Source organism: Tupaia chinensis, unplaced genomic scaffold, assembly GCF_000334495.1.
Source record: "Tupaia chinensis unplaced genomic scaffold, TupChi_1.0 Scaffold000024_1, whole genome shotgun sequence".
Classification (NCBI taxonomy): domain Eukaryota; kingdom Metazoa; phylum Chordata; class Mammalia; order Scandentia; family Tupaiidae; genus Tupaia; species Tupaia belangeri.
In genome coordinates this window covers 1312210-1332493 of record NW_006159454.1, presented here as the reverse complement: position 1 = coordinate 1332493, position 20284 = coordinate 1312210, and the positions used below count along the sequence as shown (strand labels likewise).

The window sequence follows — 20284 nt, the reverse complement described above, 5'->3', positions numbered from 1 at the left end:
AGGGATTGCTGCATGGCCATCCCCCCAGGGCCTGCTCTCTCGCTTTCTGTCTCTCTGTCTTTCTGGCGAGCACATGCAGCCTCTAGCAAAAACCTCTCCCATAAGAAAGGAAGGAAAAAAAAGATGAAAAAAAGAGGCTCCATCGTCTCCAAGCTGCAGGCCTCCATGCTGTGCGAGGCTGGTCTAACCCATCTTACTACTAGGAGGAAAGTCAGAGCTGCTTCAATAAACAGGCCTGTTTATTCCTGTTGATAATTTAAGAGCCTCCCCCTTCCTTTTTTTTAGAATTATTTATTTTATTTATTCATGCTTTCATTTTTAATTTGACCAGAGAGAGGCACAGAGAGAGACAGAAAGCAAGAAATAACCCCCCCGAGGGGGCAGGCCACACAGCACGGCAATCCCTTCTCCTTCATTCTCCTCTAGGGTTTTGTTTTGTTTTTTTTTTTGTGTGTGTTTTTTTGAGAGGGTTTTGCTATTGGGTGCATGCGCTTGCCAGAAAGACAGAGAGAGACAGAAAGCAAGAAATAACCCCCCCGAGGGGGCAGGCCACACAGCACGGCAATCCCTTCTCCTTCATTCTCCTCTAGGGTTTTGTTTTGTTTTTTTTTTTGTGTGTGTTTTTTTGAGAGGGTTTTGCTATTGGGTGCATGCGCTTGCCAGAAAGACAGAGAGAGACAGAAAGCAAGAAATAACCCCCCCGAGGGGGCAGGCCACACAGCACGGCAATCCCTTCTCCTCCATTCTCCTCTCAGGATCTTGGGCATGCATGCCCAAGATCCTGAGAGGAGAATGGAGGAGAAGAGATTGCGACGTGACCATCCCCTCTGGGGGGTGATTTCTCGCTTTCTGTCTCTCTGTCTCTCTCTGTCTTTCTGGCAAGCGTATGCACCCAATAGCAAAAACCTCTCAAAAAAACACACAAAAAAACAAAAAACAAAACAAAACCCTAGAGGAGAATGAAGGAGAAGGGATTGCCGTGCTGTGTGGCCTGCCCCCTCGGGGGGTTTATTTCTTGCTTTCTGTCTCTCTCTGTCTCTCCGTCGAGCACGTGCGCCCTATAGCAAAAATCTCTCTCTCTCTTTTCTATTTTTTTTTCTGTTTTTACTTGTAGCAAAGATTACTATCAACCTCCACTCCTTGTGCCAGAGACCCTTGTGGTGTTAGTGAGAAACTTGTCCCGTGTGTAACACACTACCTACACGCGAGAGTTCCTGTAGCCCCAACCCCAGTCTCTAATAAGGTGCACACACAAATCTCTCATTCTAAAAGAAAAAAATCTGCCTGTGCCCCCTGCCAGCCCGCCTGCTAACCTGCAATCACATGGGCTTGAAACTGGAGAAAGTACAAGTGTTTGGGGTGGGGGCGTGTCCAGGGACGGGCAAACTGGGAACCCTGTTTTTGGAAGGCTAGTGACCAACCCTCAAACGACACAACTGACCTCCGCCTCCTCTCCACTGGGGCAGGGAGGGCTGGTGGCTTGGCAGACTGCCCTGCCAGCAATAGAGGAAGCCAGCTTCAGGAAGGGGTGCTGAGCACTGGTTCCATTTTAGGGGAAGGGCGCCTGGCCAGAGAGGCCAAGCAACCCTCTGAGGCCGGTCTGAGTGGAGGCCCCCTGTGAAAGCAGCTGATAGAGGTGCAGCCATGGGGCTGGAGCTGTTCCTGGACCTGCGATCGCCCCCCTGCCGAGCCATCTACATTTTCGCCAAGAAGAATGGCATCCCCTTTGAGCTGCGGCAGGGGGAGCTGGCACGGGGTGAGCTGGGCTGGCAGCGGGGCGGTCCTCTCGGTCGGTCCCCTCGGGAAGGGGGCTGAGGGCGCCTCTGTTGATCCCCCCCTCTTTCCCGCACCTCCCCAGGGGAGCATTTGAGGCCGGAGTTTTTGCAGGTGAATCGCCTGGGAAAGGTGCCTGCCCTTAGGGACGGTGACTTCCTGCTGGCTGAGAGGTATGGAGACCTAGTACCTAGTACCTAGTACCCAGGGCCAGAGCCAGGCCCAGTCTGGGTGCTGGGGCTCCATGTTTAGGGAGTGGGGCCTGGGAGGCTGGGGGGAGAGAGAGCTGGACCACCCCTGGCTGGGAGAGCCCTGCAAACTGCTGCAGCCGTGTATCGCCTTACAGTCGGCCCAGCGCAGAGGCAAGACCCAGGAGACAGCGCTGAAGCTGGGAGGGTGACGGAGGGAGGGCCAGAGGTCATTCAGCCAGGCCTGGACAACCTAGACCAACGGGTTGGACTTGAGCTTAGCTTATCCCAACCTGTCCTTCCAGTTCCCAGGAGCCACGCAGACCCAGGATCACGTTCCACTTTTTTCTTTTTTTGAAGAATTATTTATTTATATTTGTTATTATTATTATTTTTATTTGACCAGAGAGAGAGAAAGGGAACGTGAGAAAGCAAGCCGCCAGGTCTGGGACTTGAACCGTGGTTGACCGTGTGAGAGTCCAGTGTGTCTTTATCACCATGCCACCTGCTGGCCCCATTTTCTTTTCCTTTTTTTTTTTTAAAGTGTCATTCTTCTTTGCATAAGCAAGAAAGACACAGAGAAACAGAGAGGCAGCCCCCTCCGCAGGATCCTGACCTCGTGTCTCACCCCTAGCCTCCAGCCTGCCTCTCCCCACGTTCCCATCAGGAGCATGTGCACGTCTGGTGTTCTCAGGAAGGTTTTTGGAGTTGAACTGGGAACTTCTTCATGGGGGCTTGTCACTGTCTCTACTTTAAAAAAAAAATTAGTGGGATCTTGGGCATGCACGCACACGTGCCTGGTGTGAGTTTAAGCCACCGGGTCTGGGACTTGAACCGTGGTCAACTACATGGGAGTCCAGCAACATAGCCATTACGCCAACTGCTGGTCCCCATTAATTTATTTTAATCTGACCAGAGAAAGGGATAGTGAGAAAGCAAGGCACCAGGTCTGGGGCTCGAACCATGGTCGGCCATGTGGGAGTGTCCTGTGCCCTAACCACCATGCTACCTGCTGGCCTCGTCCTTTGGATTTTTTTTTTTTTTTTTGAGAAGTTTTTGCTATAGGGCATGTGCGCTTACCAGAAAGACAGCGAGAGACAGAGAGACAGAAAGTGAGAAATCACCCCCCAGGGGGGAGGGCCATGCCACAATCCCTTCTCCTTCATTCTCCTCTCGGGATCTTGGGCATGCACAGACACACGCCTGGCATGAACTTAAGCTACCAGGTCCGGGACTTGAATCGCGGTCAACTACATGGGAGTCCAGTGACATAGCCATTACGCCAACTGCTGGTCCCCCTGTATCACTTTCTTCTAATCCTTTCCTAGTCATCATTCAGGCTAGATTTTGCCTATGGGCAACCCCAGTCCCCGCTTCTGGAACCAACCAGGATTTGTTGTCCAGCGACACAGTCGTTAGGCCAACTACTGGTCCCCATTTTCTTATTTTTAAAGAATTATTTACTTAGGGGCCAGCAGATGGTGTAATGGTTACGTTGCTGGACTCCCATATAGTTGACCGTGGTTCAAGTCCTGGACCCGGCTGCTTAAAACTCACACAGGCACGTGTGAGAGAGGAGAATGAAGGAGAAGGGATTGCGGCATGGCCATCCCACCTGGGGGGTGTGATTTCTCGTTTTCTGTCTCCCTATCTCTGTCTGTCTCTCTGGTGGGTGTACACACCCTAAAACAAAAATATCTCTCTCTTTAAAATAAAGGAATTATTTATTTAATTTATTGTTATTATTATTATTTTAATTTGACCAGAGAGAGACAGAGAGAAAAACTGAGAAAGCAAGCTGCCAGGTCTGGGATTCAAACCGCTGTTAGCCATGTGAGAGTTGAGTGCCTTAACTACCATGCCACCTGCTGGCCACTACTTTGAATTCCATCTCCCACCTCCTCGCTCTGTGCCCTGCGAAATGGGAATGATACCAAAACCACCTCTCAAGGCTTGCCTGAGGACGGAAAGTGCTGGAAATCTCTGAGCACCTCCCCCAGGCCCTGGGACAGGAGGAAGGGAACTTAGAGACCCCCCCCCCTGGGCAGGGCCCACGTGGCAGGTCTGCCTCCCTCATGCAGGGGTGGGGGGAATACCCTGGAGGTGGCATTGGGAGAGACCTGGTCACACCTCCCTGGATATGAGTGAGAAAGCCACCAGCCCTGGAGCAGGAGGGAGATCTCTGACACCCCCCGCCCGCAGCGTGGCCATCCTCCTATACCTGAGCCGCAAGTACCAGACGGCGGAACACTGGTACCCACCCGGGCTGCAGGCCCGCGCCCGCGTGGACGAATACCTGGCGTGGCAGCATGTCGCCATCCAGCTGCCTGCCACCAACGTCTACCTGTGCAAGGTGAGCCTCCTCCGCCCTTTCGTGCAGGCTTGGCAGGGGCGGGAACCCCAGAACTGGACGTACCACTCGTACGTCCGAACCCTCCTGAGTTCAGAGGCCCACAGGCAGCGCTCATGGCTGGCAGACGAGAGGGGTGGGCAGGAGGCAGAGGAGGCTCAGAAGGACCCAGGATAAGCTGCCTCTCTCCTCCCGGCCCAGTCTCTCCTGCCCTACTTCTCCGGGCAGCCTGTGGATGGTGCCAATCTCCAGCGGCTGATGGAGAGGCTGGCACCAGCCTTGCGACACCTGGATGAGGAAGTCCTGGCGTCCAGGCCCTTCCTGGCAACCGAGCAGGTCTCCCTGGCGGACTTGATGGCGCTCACGGAGCTGATGCAGGTAAGTGAGGCTCTCCCTCCTGCCTGCCTTCTAGGGGGGACTCTGGGCACGGGCCACTGCAGCTACTCTGTCCCCTCAGCCCACCGCCGTCGGCTGCGACGTCTTCCAAGACTGGCCCCGGCTGGTAGCATGGCGGGCCCGCGTGGAGGACGCCCTGGGTGCTGAGCTCGTCCAGGAGGCCCATAAGCTGGTTCTGCAGCCTCGTGACCCCCGTGAGGCCCAGCGGGATCCCCAGCTGGCCCAGAAACTGGTGCAGAAGCTGCAGGAGCGGCTCCGCTGAATAGAGGCAGCACGCTCCCCTGCAGTTGACCACCTGCAATAAACACGCCTCGTACTCTCCTTGCGTCTCCAGCCTTGTCTGTCCCTAGGAAGTGGGTCCGCCCCATTTCTGAGTCAAGGTCTAGGAAGTCAGGGGTCTTCTCAGCACAGACAGGGAGGCACTTGGCCATCTCATGGGTCTCTGCTTACCTTTCTCAGCCACCAGAAACATACATGGTTTAGCCACCATGGTCCTAACCCAGCCCAAGAAGTTTCTGGGCTCCTCTGTGTGGCAGACTGACCAGCTGCCCCCTGACTCCCTGGTGCTATTGTCAGCAGTGTTCCTGAGAGCTTTCAGGCTCCTGTATCACTTCTTTTTTTTTTTTTTTTTATTGAGAAGTTTTTGCTATAGGGTGCATGCACTTGCCAGGACGACAGAGACAGGGAGACAGAAAGTGAGAAATCACCCCCAGGGGGTGATTTCCCTTCTCCTCCATTCTCCTCTCGGGATCTTGGGCATGCATGCACACGCACCCGGTGTGAGTTTAAGCCACCAGATCCGGGACTTGAACTGCGGTCATGGAAGTCCAGGGAAGTCTATGGGAGTCCAGTGACATAGCCATTATGCCAACTGCTGGTCCCCCTGTTTCACTTTCTTCTAATCCTTTCCTAGCCATCATTCAGGCTAGATTTTACCCATGGACAACCCCAGTCCTCGCTTCTGGAACTAACCAGGATTCATTCTCATCACCTCATTTTCATGCTCGACTTTCCCTGGCCTGTTTGTTCATGTTCTACCAGGAAAGTTCGGCCCTGGGAATCCCCACGGATGAGCCCTTCTCCTGTGGGGTGGCTGTGAGATGGTACCCCGAAGCGCAGGAATACACAGGAGAGTAGGCTCGCGGCCCCTAGCACTTGGCCAGAAGCCTCTCCCAGCCTTCTCCTGGGCATGCTCAGAACCTTTGCTGCTGTGGGAATTCCGTGCTTCCTGGCTTCATGACAACACCAAGAGAAGCAAGTTCCAGAATGTGGGGACTCCGGCCCCTGCTGGAGGACACTGGCGGCCCAGGGGCTCAGGCTAGACACAGGGGCTGGCCCACCACAGCTAAGGGCCCAGCACCTGTCTCAGCATGGTCCTGGAGCTCTACCTGGACCTGCTGTCGGCGCCCTGCCGCGCTGTCTACATCTTCGCCAGGAAGAACAACATCCCCTTTGACTTTCAGTTTGTGGATCTGCTCAAAGGTCAGCACCCACTCTTTTTTTTTTTTTTTTTTTTAGAGGTTTTTGCCGTAGTATGCATGCAGTCGCCGGAGAGAGAGCAAGACAGAGATAGTGAGAGGGAAAGTGAAGAATCACCCCTTGAGGGGATGGCCACACCTCAATCCCTTCTCTTCCATTCTCCTCCTGGGATCTTGGTCACACACATGCACCTGCCGGTGTGATTTTCAAGTCACTAGATCTGGGACTCAAATCGCAATTGGCCATGTGGAAGCCCGGCAATGTAACTGGTAGGCTATCTCCTGGCCCCATGGTCAGCACTCACTCTTACCCAGCAGGCCTGGTCCTGGGTAGGGAGGAAGATAAGGCTACTTCTGAAAAGTGAATACAGAGACCAAGACAAGCCCCCCAACACATACACAAAGGTCTGCAGGGAAAGAAAAGGGGCCTGTCTAGCTCCTTTTAGCCAAGTCCCACTAATGACAGTCCCACACCAAGAAGAACAGGCTCTTCTAGGGTAAAGGAGAATCCTTGGGCCCCATCCACTGCCTTGGTCTTTTCCTTGTGTTTATCTGGCATCTTGTTATTTGCAGCCCCTGCTGGCCAGGTTGGCAAAAGTTGAAGTGCATGGTCATCCCACATCTGAGAGTCCAGATACTGCTCAGTCCACTCTCAACTTCCTCTCGTGTTCAAACCTACTCAGGATTACACAGAGCCCTGTGTGAAGTTCAGGGGATCAGGCTTCAACCTTGTCTTGAGCATAGAATGAGGCCTTAAAAGCTCAGCTTGCAGAGGCAGGGACCTTTAGAACATAGGAGACACTACAGTTGTAGAAGTGAATGGAGTGTGAGTGGAGCCCCCAGAAATGCTTCTGAGCAGAAGCAGCAAGCAAGAGTTCAGCTCCTATTCTCACATCCCTTTGGTCTTCCAGCTGTATGGTGAGCATGTGCTTCCGGTGTTATTACCACAGCTGCTGTGCTTTCCTTAAAGGGGAGGATGGAGTGAGGATAGGCACAGGGGTGGGACTCAGGCCCTTAGGGCTTTGGTTGATTAACAGGCTATGGCTTCAGGCCCAGCACTGGAGTTGGAGGCTGGAGGTCTCCACTTCTTTGAGCCAAAGGATTGTCCAGGGCACAGGCAGGAAGCCATGGGGGTTGCTAAGCCTGGGGTTGGGGCAGGCTGAGAGGTAAGAATCAAGAATCTGGATCCTGGTCCCTGTTCTGCCACTGACTTATCCTGTGACCAGAGTGAGCCGTGGTGACCCTGAAATCTAATTCCCCTTCTTCTTTTATTTTTTTTAGAGATTTTTGCTACTGGGCATGTGCACTCACCAGAGCGACAGAATCAGAGAGACAGAATGCAAGAAATAAATCACCCCCAGGGGGAGGGCCATGCTGCAATCCCTTCTCCTCCATTCTCCTCTTGGGATTTTTTTTTTTTTTTGAGGGGGGAGAGGTTTTCACTATAGGGCGCATGCGCTCGCCAGACAGACAGAGAGAGACATAGAGACAGAAAGCGAGAAATCACCCCCCAGGGGGGATGGCCACGCTGCAATCCCTTCTCCTCCATTCTCCTCTCGGGATCTTGGGCACGCATGCACATGCGCCCGGCGTGAGTTTTAAGCCACTGAGTCTGGGACACTAACCACGGTCGACTACGTGGGAGTCCAGCAACATAGCCATTATGCTAACTGCTGGTTCCCTCCTCTTGGGATTTTGGGCACGCATGCACACACACCTGGCATGAGTTTTAAGCTGCCAGGTCTGAGATTCAAACCACAGTAGATGACGTAGGATTCCAGCACCTTAACCACTATGCCACCTGCTGGCCCCTGTTTCCCCTTCCAGAGAAAATAGAGAGGAAGGCTTTTCTGTCTCTGGCAGGCCCGGTCTTCTAACTCTGGGGTCCCAGCAGCCTCAGACGGTCCCTGCCCTCTCAGGTCACCACCACAGCAAGGAATACGTCGAGATCAACCCCCTAAGGAAGCTTCCTGCTCTCAAAGATGGAAAGTTTATATTATCCGAAAGGTAACAATCTTCCTCTGGGTCTTTCTGCTCTGTCTCTGCTCCTCCGGGAGACTCAGTGGGAGCTGGCCTGCTGGCATGTTTTGTTTCGTTTTGTTTCCCCATGGAGAATTTCACACATACACTAAAGTAGAACGATTACTAACTAATGAAGAGTATGACTGGCCCCATGTGGGCTCAGGGCTCATTCGGCATCATCTGTACCCCACTCCATCCCCTTGCCTTCCAAACGCCCCATTCTTTTATCCATAAATGCTTAGGAATGTGCTGCTAAGAGAGAAGGACTCTGGGGAGCAGCAGTTAGCATAATGGCTATGTCGCTGGACTCCCATGTAGTCAACCGCAGTTCGAGTCCCGGACCCGGTGGCTTAAACTCACGCCGGGCGTGTGTGCATGCATGCCCAAGATCCCGAGAGGGGAATGGAGGAGAAGGGATTGCGGCGTGGCCATCCCCCCTGGGGGGTGATTTCTCGCTTTCTGTCTCTCTGTCTCTGTCTGTCGGGTGAGCACACGCGCCCTGTAGCAAAAACCTCTCCAAAAAAAAAGAGAGAGAGAGAGAGAAGGACTCTGTTTAAAAAAGCACCACCAGGGGTTGGCAGATGGCATGGTGATTCAGGGTGCTGGACTCCCACATGGTCGACCATGGTTCAAATCCCAGACCTGGCAGCTTGCTTTCTTACTTTCCCTTTCTCTCTCTCTCTCTCTCTCTGGTCAAATTAAAAAATAATAATAAATGGAATCAAATAAATAAATATTTTTTTAAAGCTCCACCATAATACTATTGACACCTATTGAACAATAATTTCTAGATTTAATCAAATATTTGCTTTCTATTCAAAAGTCTCTATCTTGGGGCTGGCAGGTGCCACGGTGGTTAGGGTGCTGGACTTCCCCACATGACCGACCACGGTTCAAGTCGTGGACCTGGCAGTTTGTTTTCTCACTTTCCCTTTTTGACTCTCTGTATCTCTTTGGCCAAATTAAAAAATAAAAATACGAAATAAAATGAAATAAATAACTGATTCTTTTCTTTAAAAAAGTCCCTCTCATAAATATTTTCTTCCCTTTTTCTCTTTTCTCTTCTTTTCTTGAGAGACTTGCTGTAGGGTATGTGCACTTGTCAGAGAGATAAAGAGACAGAGAAAGTGAGAAATCACTCCCCCAGGGGGGATGGCCACACTGCAATCCCTTCTCTGCCATTCTCCTTCTGGGATTTTGGGCCTGCACGCACACATGCATGGAGTGATTTTCAAACCACCAGGTCTGGGACTTGAACTGTGGTCGGCCATGGAGGAGTCTAGCACCTTAACTACAATACCACCTGCTAAACCCCTCATAAATATTTTTTTTTGGAGAGGTTTTTTGCTATAGTGCGCGTGCGCTCGCCAGACAGAGAGAGACATAGAGACAGAAAGCGAGAAATCACCCCCCAGGGGGGATGGCCACGCTGCAATCCCTTCTCCTACATTCTCCTCTCAGGATCTTGGGCACGCATGTACACATGCCCGGCGTGAGTTTAAGCCACCGGGTCCGGGACGTGAACCACGGTCGACTACATGGGAGTCCAGCGATATAGCCATTATGCTAACTGCTGATTCCCTCATAAATATTTTCTAGGCAGTTTTTTGAATCAGAGTCCAAAGAATGTGTGAATATTGTAGCTAGTTGTTGCATGTCTTATACGTCTTTTCATCTATAGTCCCCTTCATGCCACCACCTCTCGCCAGACAGACAGACAGAGACAGAAAACGAGAAATCACCCCCCAGAGGGATGGCCATGCTGCAATCACTTGTCCTCCATTCTCCTCTCGGGATCTTGGGCACGCACACACATGCACCCGGCATGAGTTTAAGCCACCAGGTCTGGGACTCAAACCGTGTTTGACTTCATGGGAGTCCAGTGACACAGCCATTACGCTAACTGCTGGTCTCCACGGTTTTTTTGTTTGTTTGTTAATATGGTGTGTGCACTCACCAGAGACAGAAACACAGAGAGAGAGAGGGAAAGTGAGAAAGCTCCCCAGGGGAGATGACCACACCATAGTCCCTTTACCTCCATTCTCTTCTTGGGATTTTGGGCACGCACACACACATGCACACATGTGTGGTGTATTCCTCAAGCTGCTGGGTCCAGGACTCGAACTGCACAGTCGGCCATGTGGGATCCAGCCGCCTCAACCTCCATGCCATCGGTTGTCGCTCTGCATTCCACCACCTTTTCCTTTTGCATTGTTGTTGTTGTCCTATGGAGTTTGCCACCCCCGCTGTCCATCAGCACCGAAGCCTTACCCAGTCTGTCCCGCCCCTACGTCCCTGTAACCTCTGCCCTCCCAGGCACCAGAACACCTTGCTTGAGTATCTTGGGAGCAGCCATCTTGGGCTCCCTATGATAGATCCGACCCCACTGATTCACCCTCTATCCAGCACCAGGGGATGGATCTTCTCTTCCTCTGGCTTACATAACGCATAGTTTTATTTTATTTTAAAAATTTCTGTTAGAGTCTCCTCCTTCCTCCTCCCTTCCTCCCTCCCTTCCTTCTTTCCTTTCTTCCTTTCAACTGCCAGAGAGCACGTGCAGTCCCCAGAGACAGGGAGAGGGAGGGAGAGGAAGAGCTGGATGGAGAGGGAGAAGGAGAGACCACCCCTCAGTGGGACAGTGTCACCACAGCTCCTTCCCCTCCGTCTCTCCATCCTGGTGGGAGTCAGGGCATGATGCATGCACACGGGCCTGGCATGTTTTTCCAGCTGCTGGGGCTGGGATTCGAACCACAATTGGCCTCGTGGAATTTGGCACCCTTCTCCACATGGCTAACGGGTCAGTCCCAGATCCATTTTTTTTTTAATTTTTTTTATTAAAGTTTATTTATTGATTACTTCCATGAAGAGAGAGACAGAGACAGAGCGAGCGAGCCCCACAGTCTCTGGACGCCATGGTCTATGCCCAGCCTCAGCCAGCCCCAGGCCACAGGCATCAGCAGCGCGGGGCTGTCAGGAAGGTCTCTGGATGGGAACCAGAACCTTCCCATGTGAGTCAGCCTCATCGAACCTTATGTTTTATGGCTGTGCCGCTATGTGGCCCCCTCACCTGTTTTCACTTAACCTGATTTTTTTTTTTTAATTTATTCATTGTCTTTTTTTTTTTTTTTTTTAAAGTTGACCAGAGAGAGACAGAGAAAGAGGGGAAGTGAGAAAGTAAGCGGCCAGGTCTGGGACTCGAACCACAGTCAGCCATGTCGGAGTCCAGCCGCTGGAACCACCACGCCACTTGCCAGCCTGATTTTTTAAAAAACATCATTATTTTATTTAACTTTATTCATTTAATTAATTAATTAATTAATTTTAATTTGACCAGAAAGAGAGAGAGAGAGCAAGCCACCAGGTTCAGGACTTGAACTGCAGTCGGCCATGTCAGAATAAAACACCCTTAACCACTACGCCACCTGCCAGTCCCCACCTAACCTGATTTGAAGGACTAAGTCTATATGCCTCCCTGTACCTCCAGTGGGCTCCCTATGAGGCCTCCACAACACCCCCACACCTGCTGCCCCCACCCCTCTTTCCTCTAGTCAGACTCACCTGCTCTCCTTTCTCCAAAGTCACCTCGCTCCCCCTTACCCTGGTGTTTTTATTTTAACACACAATGTTCGCCTTCTCTGGACTGCCCTTCCTTTTCTTTTTTTTTTTTAGGTTTTGTTATAGGGCACATGCATTCATGAGAGAGAGACAGAGAGACAGAGAGAGAGTGAGAGATTACTCCCAGGGAGGATGGCCATGCCTCAATCCCTTCTCTATTTTCTTCTAAAGATTTTGTACCCACCGGCCCAGGATTGCCCTTTCTTTCTTTCTTTCTTTCTTTTAAGAATTATTTTATTTCATTTCACTCATCATCATTTTTTTTTTTTCAATTTGACCACAGCGTGAGAGAGAGAGAGGGAGAGAAAGTGAGAAAGCAAGCCACCAAGCCCAGAACTTGAACTTTGGTCGGCCACATGGGAGTCCAGTGCCTTAACCACTACGCCACCTGCCGTCCCATGGACTGCCCTTTCTGAAGCCATCCTCCAACACCTGGTATCCTCAGGTCTCCCTGACTGACTGATGGCTTTGGGGGATGCTTTTCCTAGGACCTCTTGTGCTCCTCCTTCCCCTGCCAGCCCCTGGAAGAACACCAGTGCCTGCAGCCAGCCTCCAGTGGGAGCCCCAGGGGTTGGGCTCAGGGCGCTGTGGGTGGTCAGTGTGGGGGCATTCGGCACAGCAAGGACAGTGCCCCTGACCGGCCCTCTCTGCAGCGTGGCCATCCTCTTCTACCTGTGCCGCAAGTACAGCGCCCCCTCGCACTGGTACCCGCCAGACCTGCACACCCGCGCCCGCGTGGATGAGTTCATGGCCTGGCAGCACACGGCCATTCAGCTGCCCATGAGCAAGATTCTCTGGATCAAGGTGAGCGGGACCTTGGTCTAGGACGTGCGAGGGCGTCGGGGAGCCTGAGCCCAGTCCTGGCCCTGCTGGCCGCTGGCGTGTTCAAGTATGTTTCCTCCCCTCCCTCAGCCTTCTGACTGCAGCTGCCCGCTGCCTGCTGGTGGGTTACACAGCAAGGCCAGCAGAGTGTGCCTCTTTCCCTCTCCTTACAAGCCCAGAGGCTTCAATCATGCCCCCTCCCCCTCGAGTCTGAGCACTTCCCAAAGGCTCCGCTTCTCAGCCCCGTAACTGTATTGTGTTTCCTCTTAGTACGTCCAAATGCAACCAAGTTCCAATACATGAACTTCTAGGGGGGCACACTAGAGTGTGGAGTAAACTGGGTATGAAAGAGTCCCGGGAGGGCACCCAGGAGGGGACGATATTACTCAGGCCAGGAGAGGAGTCAAGAGATTTTATTCTGGGGACCAGCAGTTGGCGTAATGGCTATGTCGCTGGACTCCCATGTAGTTGACCATGGTTTGAGTCTCAGACCTGGTGGCTTAAACTCACGCTGGGCGTATGTGTGTGCATGCCCAAGATCCCAACAGGGGAATGGAGGAGAAGAGATTGTCTCTCTGTCTCTCCCTGTCCTTCTGGCGAGTGTACACACCCTATAGCAAAAAAAAAAAAGGAAACAAAACCTCTCCAAAAAAAAAGAAAAGGAAATTTCATTCTGAACTAGAGAATATTAGTCAAAGGACAACAGAGATCAGCAAATTTCAGGATGACAAATAACCGGTAACTCTGCCTATACTTTTAACCCTATGCCTGTGACAGACATCACTAATCAATCACAGATTCTTTCCTACTGGAGCTTGAACACATGGCCTCAGGCAACTTCAGCCAATCAGAACTGCTAAAAGAGGTGAACAATGTGATATCCTTGATCCTGTCTGATGTCTATCTTGCAGAGATGCAGAGGCCTGGAGGGGTGGATGGGACGGGGGTGCAGCCTTATCTTCCCTCCTCTCCCCAACCCCGGCCAGTTGCTGATCCCAATGATCACGGGTGAGGAGGTTCCAGCCGAGAAGACCGAGCAGATGCTGGAAGAGGCAAAGAACAACCTGCTGCTCTTTGAGGAGAAGTTTCTGCGGGACAAGCTGTTCATCACTGGGGACCACATCTCCCTGGCTGACTTGGTGGCCCTGGTGGAGATGATGCAGGTGCAGGGTGGTGGGGGTCAGGGTCCGGTGGAGGTGAGACTCCAGTGGGGTCATAACCTGATGATCAGCTGGTGAAGCAGGAGAGGCAGACAGGGCCACCAGGGGGCTGCGGGAGCCATGTCTGGGTATCTGGACTCGCTCTGGAGTCCACAGGTAGCACGGGTTTTGAATCGGGGAGGGCTGTGGCATCCATACTCGACAAAGATTCTTTAGTGTGTGTGTGTTGAGGGGCAGCTGGAGGGGAAGCCTGGGACAGAGACGAGAACACTGCATTTCCAGGCATCAGGACTCAAGATACCTCCTTCTCCTGCTGGACTCTACAGAAAATGTTCAGAGGCTTCTGACATGTCCTTCTGGCCTTGCCTCTTACGTTGTTTTGTTTTGTTTTTAGTTTTGCTATGGGGTGTGTGTGCTCATCAGAGAGAGAGAGAGAAATCACTCCACAGCAAGGATGGCCACACCATAACCCCTTCTCCTCCATTCTCCTCTCAGGATTTTGGGCATGCATGTACATGCACCTAGCATGTTTTGCAAGTCGCTGGGTCCAGGACTGGAAACAAGGAGTTGGCCATGTAGATCCAGCTATCGGGTTTTTTAGTTTTGTTTTGTTTTGAGAGGTTTTTGCTATAGGGCGTGTGCACTTGCAAGGAAGACAGAGACAGAGAGACAGAAAGACAGAAAGCGAGAAATCCCCACCACCCCCACCCCCAGAGGGGTGGCCATGCTGCAATCCCTTCTCCTCCAGTCTCCTCTCGGGATCTTGGGCACGAACATGTCCCCGGTGTGAATTTAAGCCACCGGGTCTGGGACTCCAACCACGGCCAACTACATGGGAGTCCAGATCCAGCTGTCTGAACTGCTGTGCCATCTGGCTAGCCCTGGCCTCTCCCCTCTTCCAGAGCTCCAGGCAGGCTGCCGTGTAGAGCAGTTCTCTGGCCTCTGAGTCTGAGGGACCCCATTCTTGGGTGTGGGCATTTCTATGCTGTTCTAGTCTATGGTATTGTGTTGCTAATAACAGGACCTACCTGAAACTGGGTGATTTATAAGAAAGTGAGCCAGCAGATGGCATGGAGATTAAGGTGGCTGGATCCCATAGGGGGGACCACATGGTTCAAGTCCCAGACTGGGCAACTTGAAAAACACACTGGGCACATGTATGTGTGTGTCCAAAATCCTGAGAGGAGAATGAAGGAGACAGGATGCGGCATGGTCATCCCCCCTGGGAAGTGATTTCTCCCTCCTTCTCTCCCTCAATGGACATGCATGCTCAATAGCAAAAACAAAGTAATAGATAAGTAATAGAGGTTTATTTGATTCACAGTTCAGAGGCCCAATTTCCAGGGGCTGCGTCTGGCTTGGATCTTCTTGCTGGTGGATCACATGGCAAGACAGAGCAGAGTGTATCTCTGTGTCACTCCCTCTCCCTCTAAACCTACCAGGCTTCTGGGGACCAGCAGGTGGCAGGGTGGTTAAAGGCACTGGATTCCCACATGGCCAACCGTGGTTTGAGTCCTGGACCTGGCAACTTGCTTTCTTTCTTTTCTTTCTTTCTTTCTTTCTTTCTTTCTTTCTTTCTTTCTTTCTTTCTTTCTTTCTTTCTTTCTTTCTTTCTTTCTTTCAAGAGATTTTTGCTTTGAATCATGTGTGCTTGCCAGAAACAGAGAGACAGAAAGTGAGAAATCACCCCAAAGGAGAAATGGCCATGCCACAATCCCATCTTCTCCATTTTTCTCTCATGATTTTGGGCACGTACACACATGTGTCCCGTGTGTTTTAAGCTGCTGGGTCCAGGACTTGAACTGTATTTGACTACCTGGGAGTTCAGCGATATAGCCATTACATCAACTGCTGGTCCCAGCCCAACCTCTTAACACCATAACTGGGTTAAAGTGCCTCTTTTTTTTTTTTTTTGGTAGGGATTTTTTTCCTGAGGGCGTGTGCATTCATGGAGAGAGAGACAGAGACAGTGAGAGAGAAAGTGAGAAGTCATGCCCCCAGGAGGGGTGGCCACGCTGCAGTCCCATCTCTTCCATCCTCCTTTTGGATCTTGGGCACACATGCACACATGCACGACATGAGTTTCTTTTTCTTTTCTTTTTAAATAATGATTTATTTAATTTTATTTATTTATTATTATTCTTCCATTTGACCAAAGAGACAGAAAATAAGCTACCAGGTCTGGAACTTGAACTGTGGTCAGCCATGTGGGAGTCCAGCACCTTAGCTTCCAAGCCACCTGCTGGTTCCCCAGCATGAGTTTCAAGACACTGGGCTCAGGGTTCCAACCGTGGTCAGGCATGTGGGAGTCCAGTGACATAACCTCTACGGCATTTGGCGGCCCTTAAGTTCCTCTCTTTTTTTGGAGAGGTTTTTGACATAGGGCGCGTACACTCGCCAGACAGACGAGAGAGTCAAAGAGACAGAAAGTGAGAAATCACCCTCCAGGGGGGATGGCCAGGCCGCAACCCCTTCTCCTCCATTCCCCTCATCCCATCCTGGGCACACACACACATACATCCGGCGTGAATTTAAGCCACTGGGTCCGGGACATGGACCGCATTCGACTGCATGGGAGTCCAGTGACATAGCCATTACACTAACTGCTGGTCCCTTCAAGTTCCTCTTAATACCTCGAAATACAACCAAGTTTCAGCACATGAACGCTGCGGGGACGCATTCTAACTAGAGCACATGGCCTCCACTTACAGAAGAGGGGGCCAGTGCTGACCTAGCTGGTGCACCAGACAGTCCATGTGGACCCTGGTCAGCGGGTAAGAGGCCAGTCTAGTCTCTGGTGGTATGCCAAGTGGCCATTTTGGTCGCAGTGTGCAGTGTAGACCCTCAGCAGAAAAGAATATTCTAGCCTGTCCCAAGAGCACACACCCCAAACATTTCACCCACCTCCACCCCGTCTTGGGCCTTCTGAACATGTCAGGTGTGTATCTTACTGAGCCAGCCAGATCGCTGAGCAGCCTGCCTGCTGGGGCTCCCAGCTCCTGCGCTTGCTCATAATGGGGGTTCAGTGTGGGTTCAATTGGAGGGGGGAATGGGCTTCTCTCACCATGCACCAGGGGACAAGGGGTTCTTTGGAAGAAGGCAGGGCCTCTGGACGGTTTTGGCTAGCAAAATAAAACCACCTGGGTTTGGAACCACCTCAGAGAGGGGCTTGGGAGCCTTGGAGCAAGAACCCTGGGTGGGAGGAGGGCAGCACTTGGCGTAGTGGTTGAGGTGCTAAACGCCCACATGGCCAACTGCGGTTCTGGTCCTGGACCCGGAGGCTTGAAAATCACACCAGACGCCTGTGCATATGTGCCCAAAATCCCAAGAGGAGAACAGAGAAGGGACTGCAGGACGGCTGTCCCCCTGCGGAGTGATTTCTCACTTTCCCTCTGTCTTTCTCCCAGCAAGTACATGCACCTACGGCAGAAATCTTTTAAAAAAAAAGAAAGAAGAAAGAGAAAGAAAGAAAGAAAGAAGAAAGAAAGAAGAAAGAAAGAAGAAAGAAAGAAGAAAGAAAGAAGAAAGAAAGAAGAAAGAAAGAAGAAAGAAAGAAGAAAGAAAGAAGAAAGAAAGAAGAAAGAAAGAAGAAAGAAAGAAGAAAGAAAGAAGAAAGAAAGAAGAAAGAAAGAAGAAAGAAAGAAGAAAGAAAGAAGAAAGAAAGAAGAAAGAAAGAAGAAAGAAAGAAGAAAGAAAGAAGAAAGAAAGAAGAAAGAAAGAAGAAAGAAAGAAGAAAGAAAGAAGAAAGAAAGAAGAAAGAAAGAAGAAAGAAAGAAGAAAGAAAGAAGAAAGAAAGAAGAAAGAAAGAAGAAAGAAAGAAGAAAGAAAGAAGAAAGAAAGAAGAAAGAAAGAAAGAAAGAGAGAAGGAAAGAAAGAAAGAAAAAGAAAGAATGAGAGGAAGAACAATAACCACCCTGGGGAATTAGAGACCTTCCTTTCCTATCCCACATCCATTTCATAGCCTGAGACCCTGTGTCCCGGAGCCGGGGATCTTTTTTTAAAGAGTTATTTTATTTAACTCATTTTTATTTATTTATTTATTTTATTTATTTTAATTTGCCCAGTGAGGGACAGAGTGAGAGAGAGAAAGAGAGAGGTTGAAAGCAAGCTGCCAGGTCCGGGACTCAAACCACAGTTGGTCATGTGGGAATCCAGCGTCCTGAACCACACCACTACCTGCCGGCCCCAAGGGGATCCACAGAGCAGATTTGCAGAGGCAGATGGGAAGGGCATCTGAGGCTGTAGGAGGAGCCCCCATGGGGCTGGTCCCCAGGTGACCACACCTTTCTCTTGGTCTGTCCACAGCCCATGGCGAGCAAGCATAATGTCTTCCTCCTCAGCTCCAGGCTGGCTGAGTGGCGCATGCGGGTCGAGCTGGCCATCGGCTCTGGCCTGTTCTGGGAGGCCCACGACCGGCTGGTGAAGTTGGCAGATTGGGATTGTTCGACGCTGGATCCAATGGTCAAAGAGAGGATCTGCGAGTTTCTGCAGAAGTACAAGTGACCCGGAGGATGCCCATCCTGCAGGGCCGGGCTGGCTCCACCCTCTGAGCCTCCTTCAGGGGAGACCATGGAAAACAACCGTTTTCTTTACCTAATAAAGAACCAGAACAGCCATCATGGCTGCTGAGCCGGGGACAGTTGCTGTAATTGTTAAGGTCCAATGTGTCCAATGTGGGTGTGGGTGGTGGTCATGGGGTCCTCTCCGTTTAAAAAATATTTTGTTTTGTTTTGTTTTTAGTGTTTCGTTTTGCTCTGTTTTGTTGTAGGGCTTGTGCACTCACTGGAGACAGGGAGAGGGAGAGTGAGAAGTCATCCCACCAGGGGGTATGGCCTCACCATAATCCTTTCTTCTCCATTCTCCTTTCTGGATTTTGGGCACACAGGTACACACGCCTGGCATGATTTTCAAGCTGCGGGGTCCTGGACTTGAACCAAGAAATTGGCCATGTGAGATCCAGTGCCTTAACCTCCATGCCAGCTGCTGGCCCTCCAAAACAAAAGTTAAAACTAGGGGCGAGAGAAGGAATTGCAGCATGGCCACGCCCCCTGGGGGGTGCGTTCTCACTTGCCCTCTTTGTCTCTTTGACACGTGCACATCCCCTATATATACACAAATGTTTAGAGCCAGTTGGTGGCATGGCGGGTAAGGCACTGGATCCCACATGGCTCACTGCACGGTTTCAAGGCCAGACCATGAGAGGTAGAGCTTGTCCTGAGCATCCTGAATTTTCTAGTTGGCACCATGCACTTCCTGCGTGACAAATGCAATCAGGTGGACAGTGGCATGGAGCTGAGAAATAGCCTCTTGGCTTTTTGCTGAGCTTTTAAAAAAAATTTTTTTAGAGGTTTTTGCTGTAGGGGGCGTGCGCTTGCCAGAAAGACAGAGAGATAGAAAGCAAGAAATCACCCACCAGGGGGAATGGCCATGCCGCAATCCCTTCTCCTCCATTCTCTCGGGGTCTTGGGCACGCACGCACACGTGCTTTGCGTGAGTTTAAGCCACTGGGTCTGGGACTCAAACCACGGTCGACAACATGGGAGTCCAGCGACACAGCCATTACACCAACTGCTGGTCCCAATCAGGGGCTTTTCTTTAGGAGTCAGCTCGGAGATCTCCAGGCTGGGGTGGGTGGCAGCGACACTCCTGACCATGGGTGGGGAATGCCGTCCATCCACCTGCGCTTCTCCATGAATTACCACAATGCCCGGGTGCAGGCGCTCCGCAAAAGACTGTGTGCTCTTGGCAGAGGCTGAAGACTTGGCCACAATGACCGCATTCCTGTAATCCAGAATCTCTCCCTGAATGGGCTGTGATAAGAAGGGAGATGCACGGGGCCAGCAGGTGGCGTGGTGGTTAAGGCGCTGCTCACTCCCACATGGCTGACCACGGTTTGAGTCTCAGATCTGGTGGCTTGCTTTCTCATGTCCCCTCTGTCTCTCTCTGTGCCTCTCTCTGGTCAAATTAAAAATGAAAGCATGAATAAATAAAATAAATAATTCTAAAAAAAAGGAAGGGGGAGGCTCTTAAATTATCAACAGGAATAAACAGGCCTGTTTATTGAAGCAGCTCTGACTTTCCTCCTAGTAGTAAGATGGGTTAGACCAGCCTCGCACAGCATGGAGGCCTGCAGCTTGGAGACGATGGAGCCTCTTTTTTTCATCTTTTTTTTCCTTCCTTTCTTATGGGAGAGGTTTTTGCTAGAGGCTGCATGTGCTCGCCAGAAAGACAGAGAGACAGAAAGCGAGAGAGCAGGCCCTGGGGGGATGGCCATGCAGCAATCCTTGACCTGTGGCCGACTACAGGGGAGCCCGGTGTCTTAGCCATTACGCCATTGGCTGGTCTGGTCCCAGAAAACATTATGTTCCTGATGATGCCTTTTCAGTTGGACTTGTTTGAAAAGATCACACGTGACATGGATACCATTAGACCATCTGGGTGACATGCCTTGAGGGTCCCTGGGTGGCAAGGGGCCAACCT

At 51.2% G+C, this 20284-nt stretch overlaps 2 protein-coding genes and 1 pseudogene across 3 annotated transcripts; 2 read left to right on the top strand and 1 right to left on the bottom strand.

Moving 5' to 3' along the window:
* Positions 1 to 1080: 1080 nt before the first annotated feature.
* On the top strand, positions 1081 to 5937 carry LOC102491074 (glutathione S-transferase theta-1). 2 transcript variants are annotated; one of them, XM_014586887.2, is made up of 5 exons: positions 1081 to 1756; positions 1859 to 1946; positions 4164 to 4314; positions 4513 to 4689; positions 5749 to 5937. In XM_014586887.2, exons 1-5 carry the CDS (start codon positions 1645 to 1647, stop codon positions 5842 to 5844), a joined length of 624 nt encoding a protein of 207 aa, XP_014442373.1. In that variant the 5' UTR covers positions 1081 to 1644; the 3' UTR covers positions 5845 to 5937. The 2 variants fall into 2 exon arrangements, with proteins under 2 accessions (XP_014442373.1, XP_006140272.1); XM_006140210.3 differs by lacking the exon at positions 5749 to 5937 and adding an exon at positions 4769 to 5028 and having other exon boundaries at positions 1356 to 1756.
* Positions 1107 to 1250, bottom strand: LOC114007343 (uncharacterized; annotated as a pseudogene).
* Positions 5938 to 5986: 49 nt separating the features above from the next.
* Positions 5987 to 18546, top strand: LOC102490659 (glutathione S-transferase theta-4). The gene is made up of 5 exons (XM_006140209.3): positions 5987 to 6189; positions 8105 to 8192; positions 12476 to 12626; positions 13631 to 13807; positions 18110 to 18546. The coding sequence occupies exons 1-5, from the start codon at positions 6078 to 6080 to the stop codon at positions 18305 to 18307; spliced, it is 726 nt and encodes a 241-aa protein (XP_006140271.1). The 5' UTR covers positions 5987 to 6077; the 3' UTR covers positions 18308 to 18546.
* Positions 18547 to 20284: the final 1738 nt, after the last annotated feature.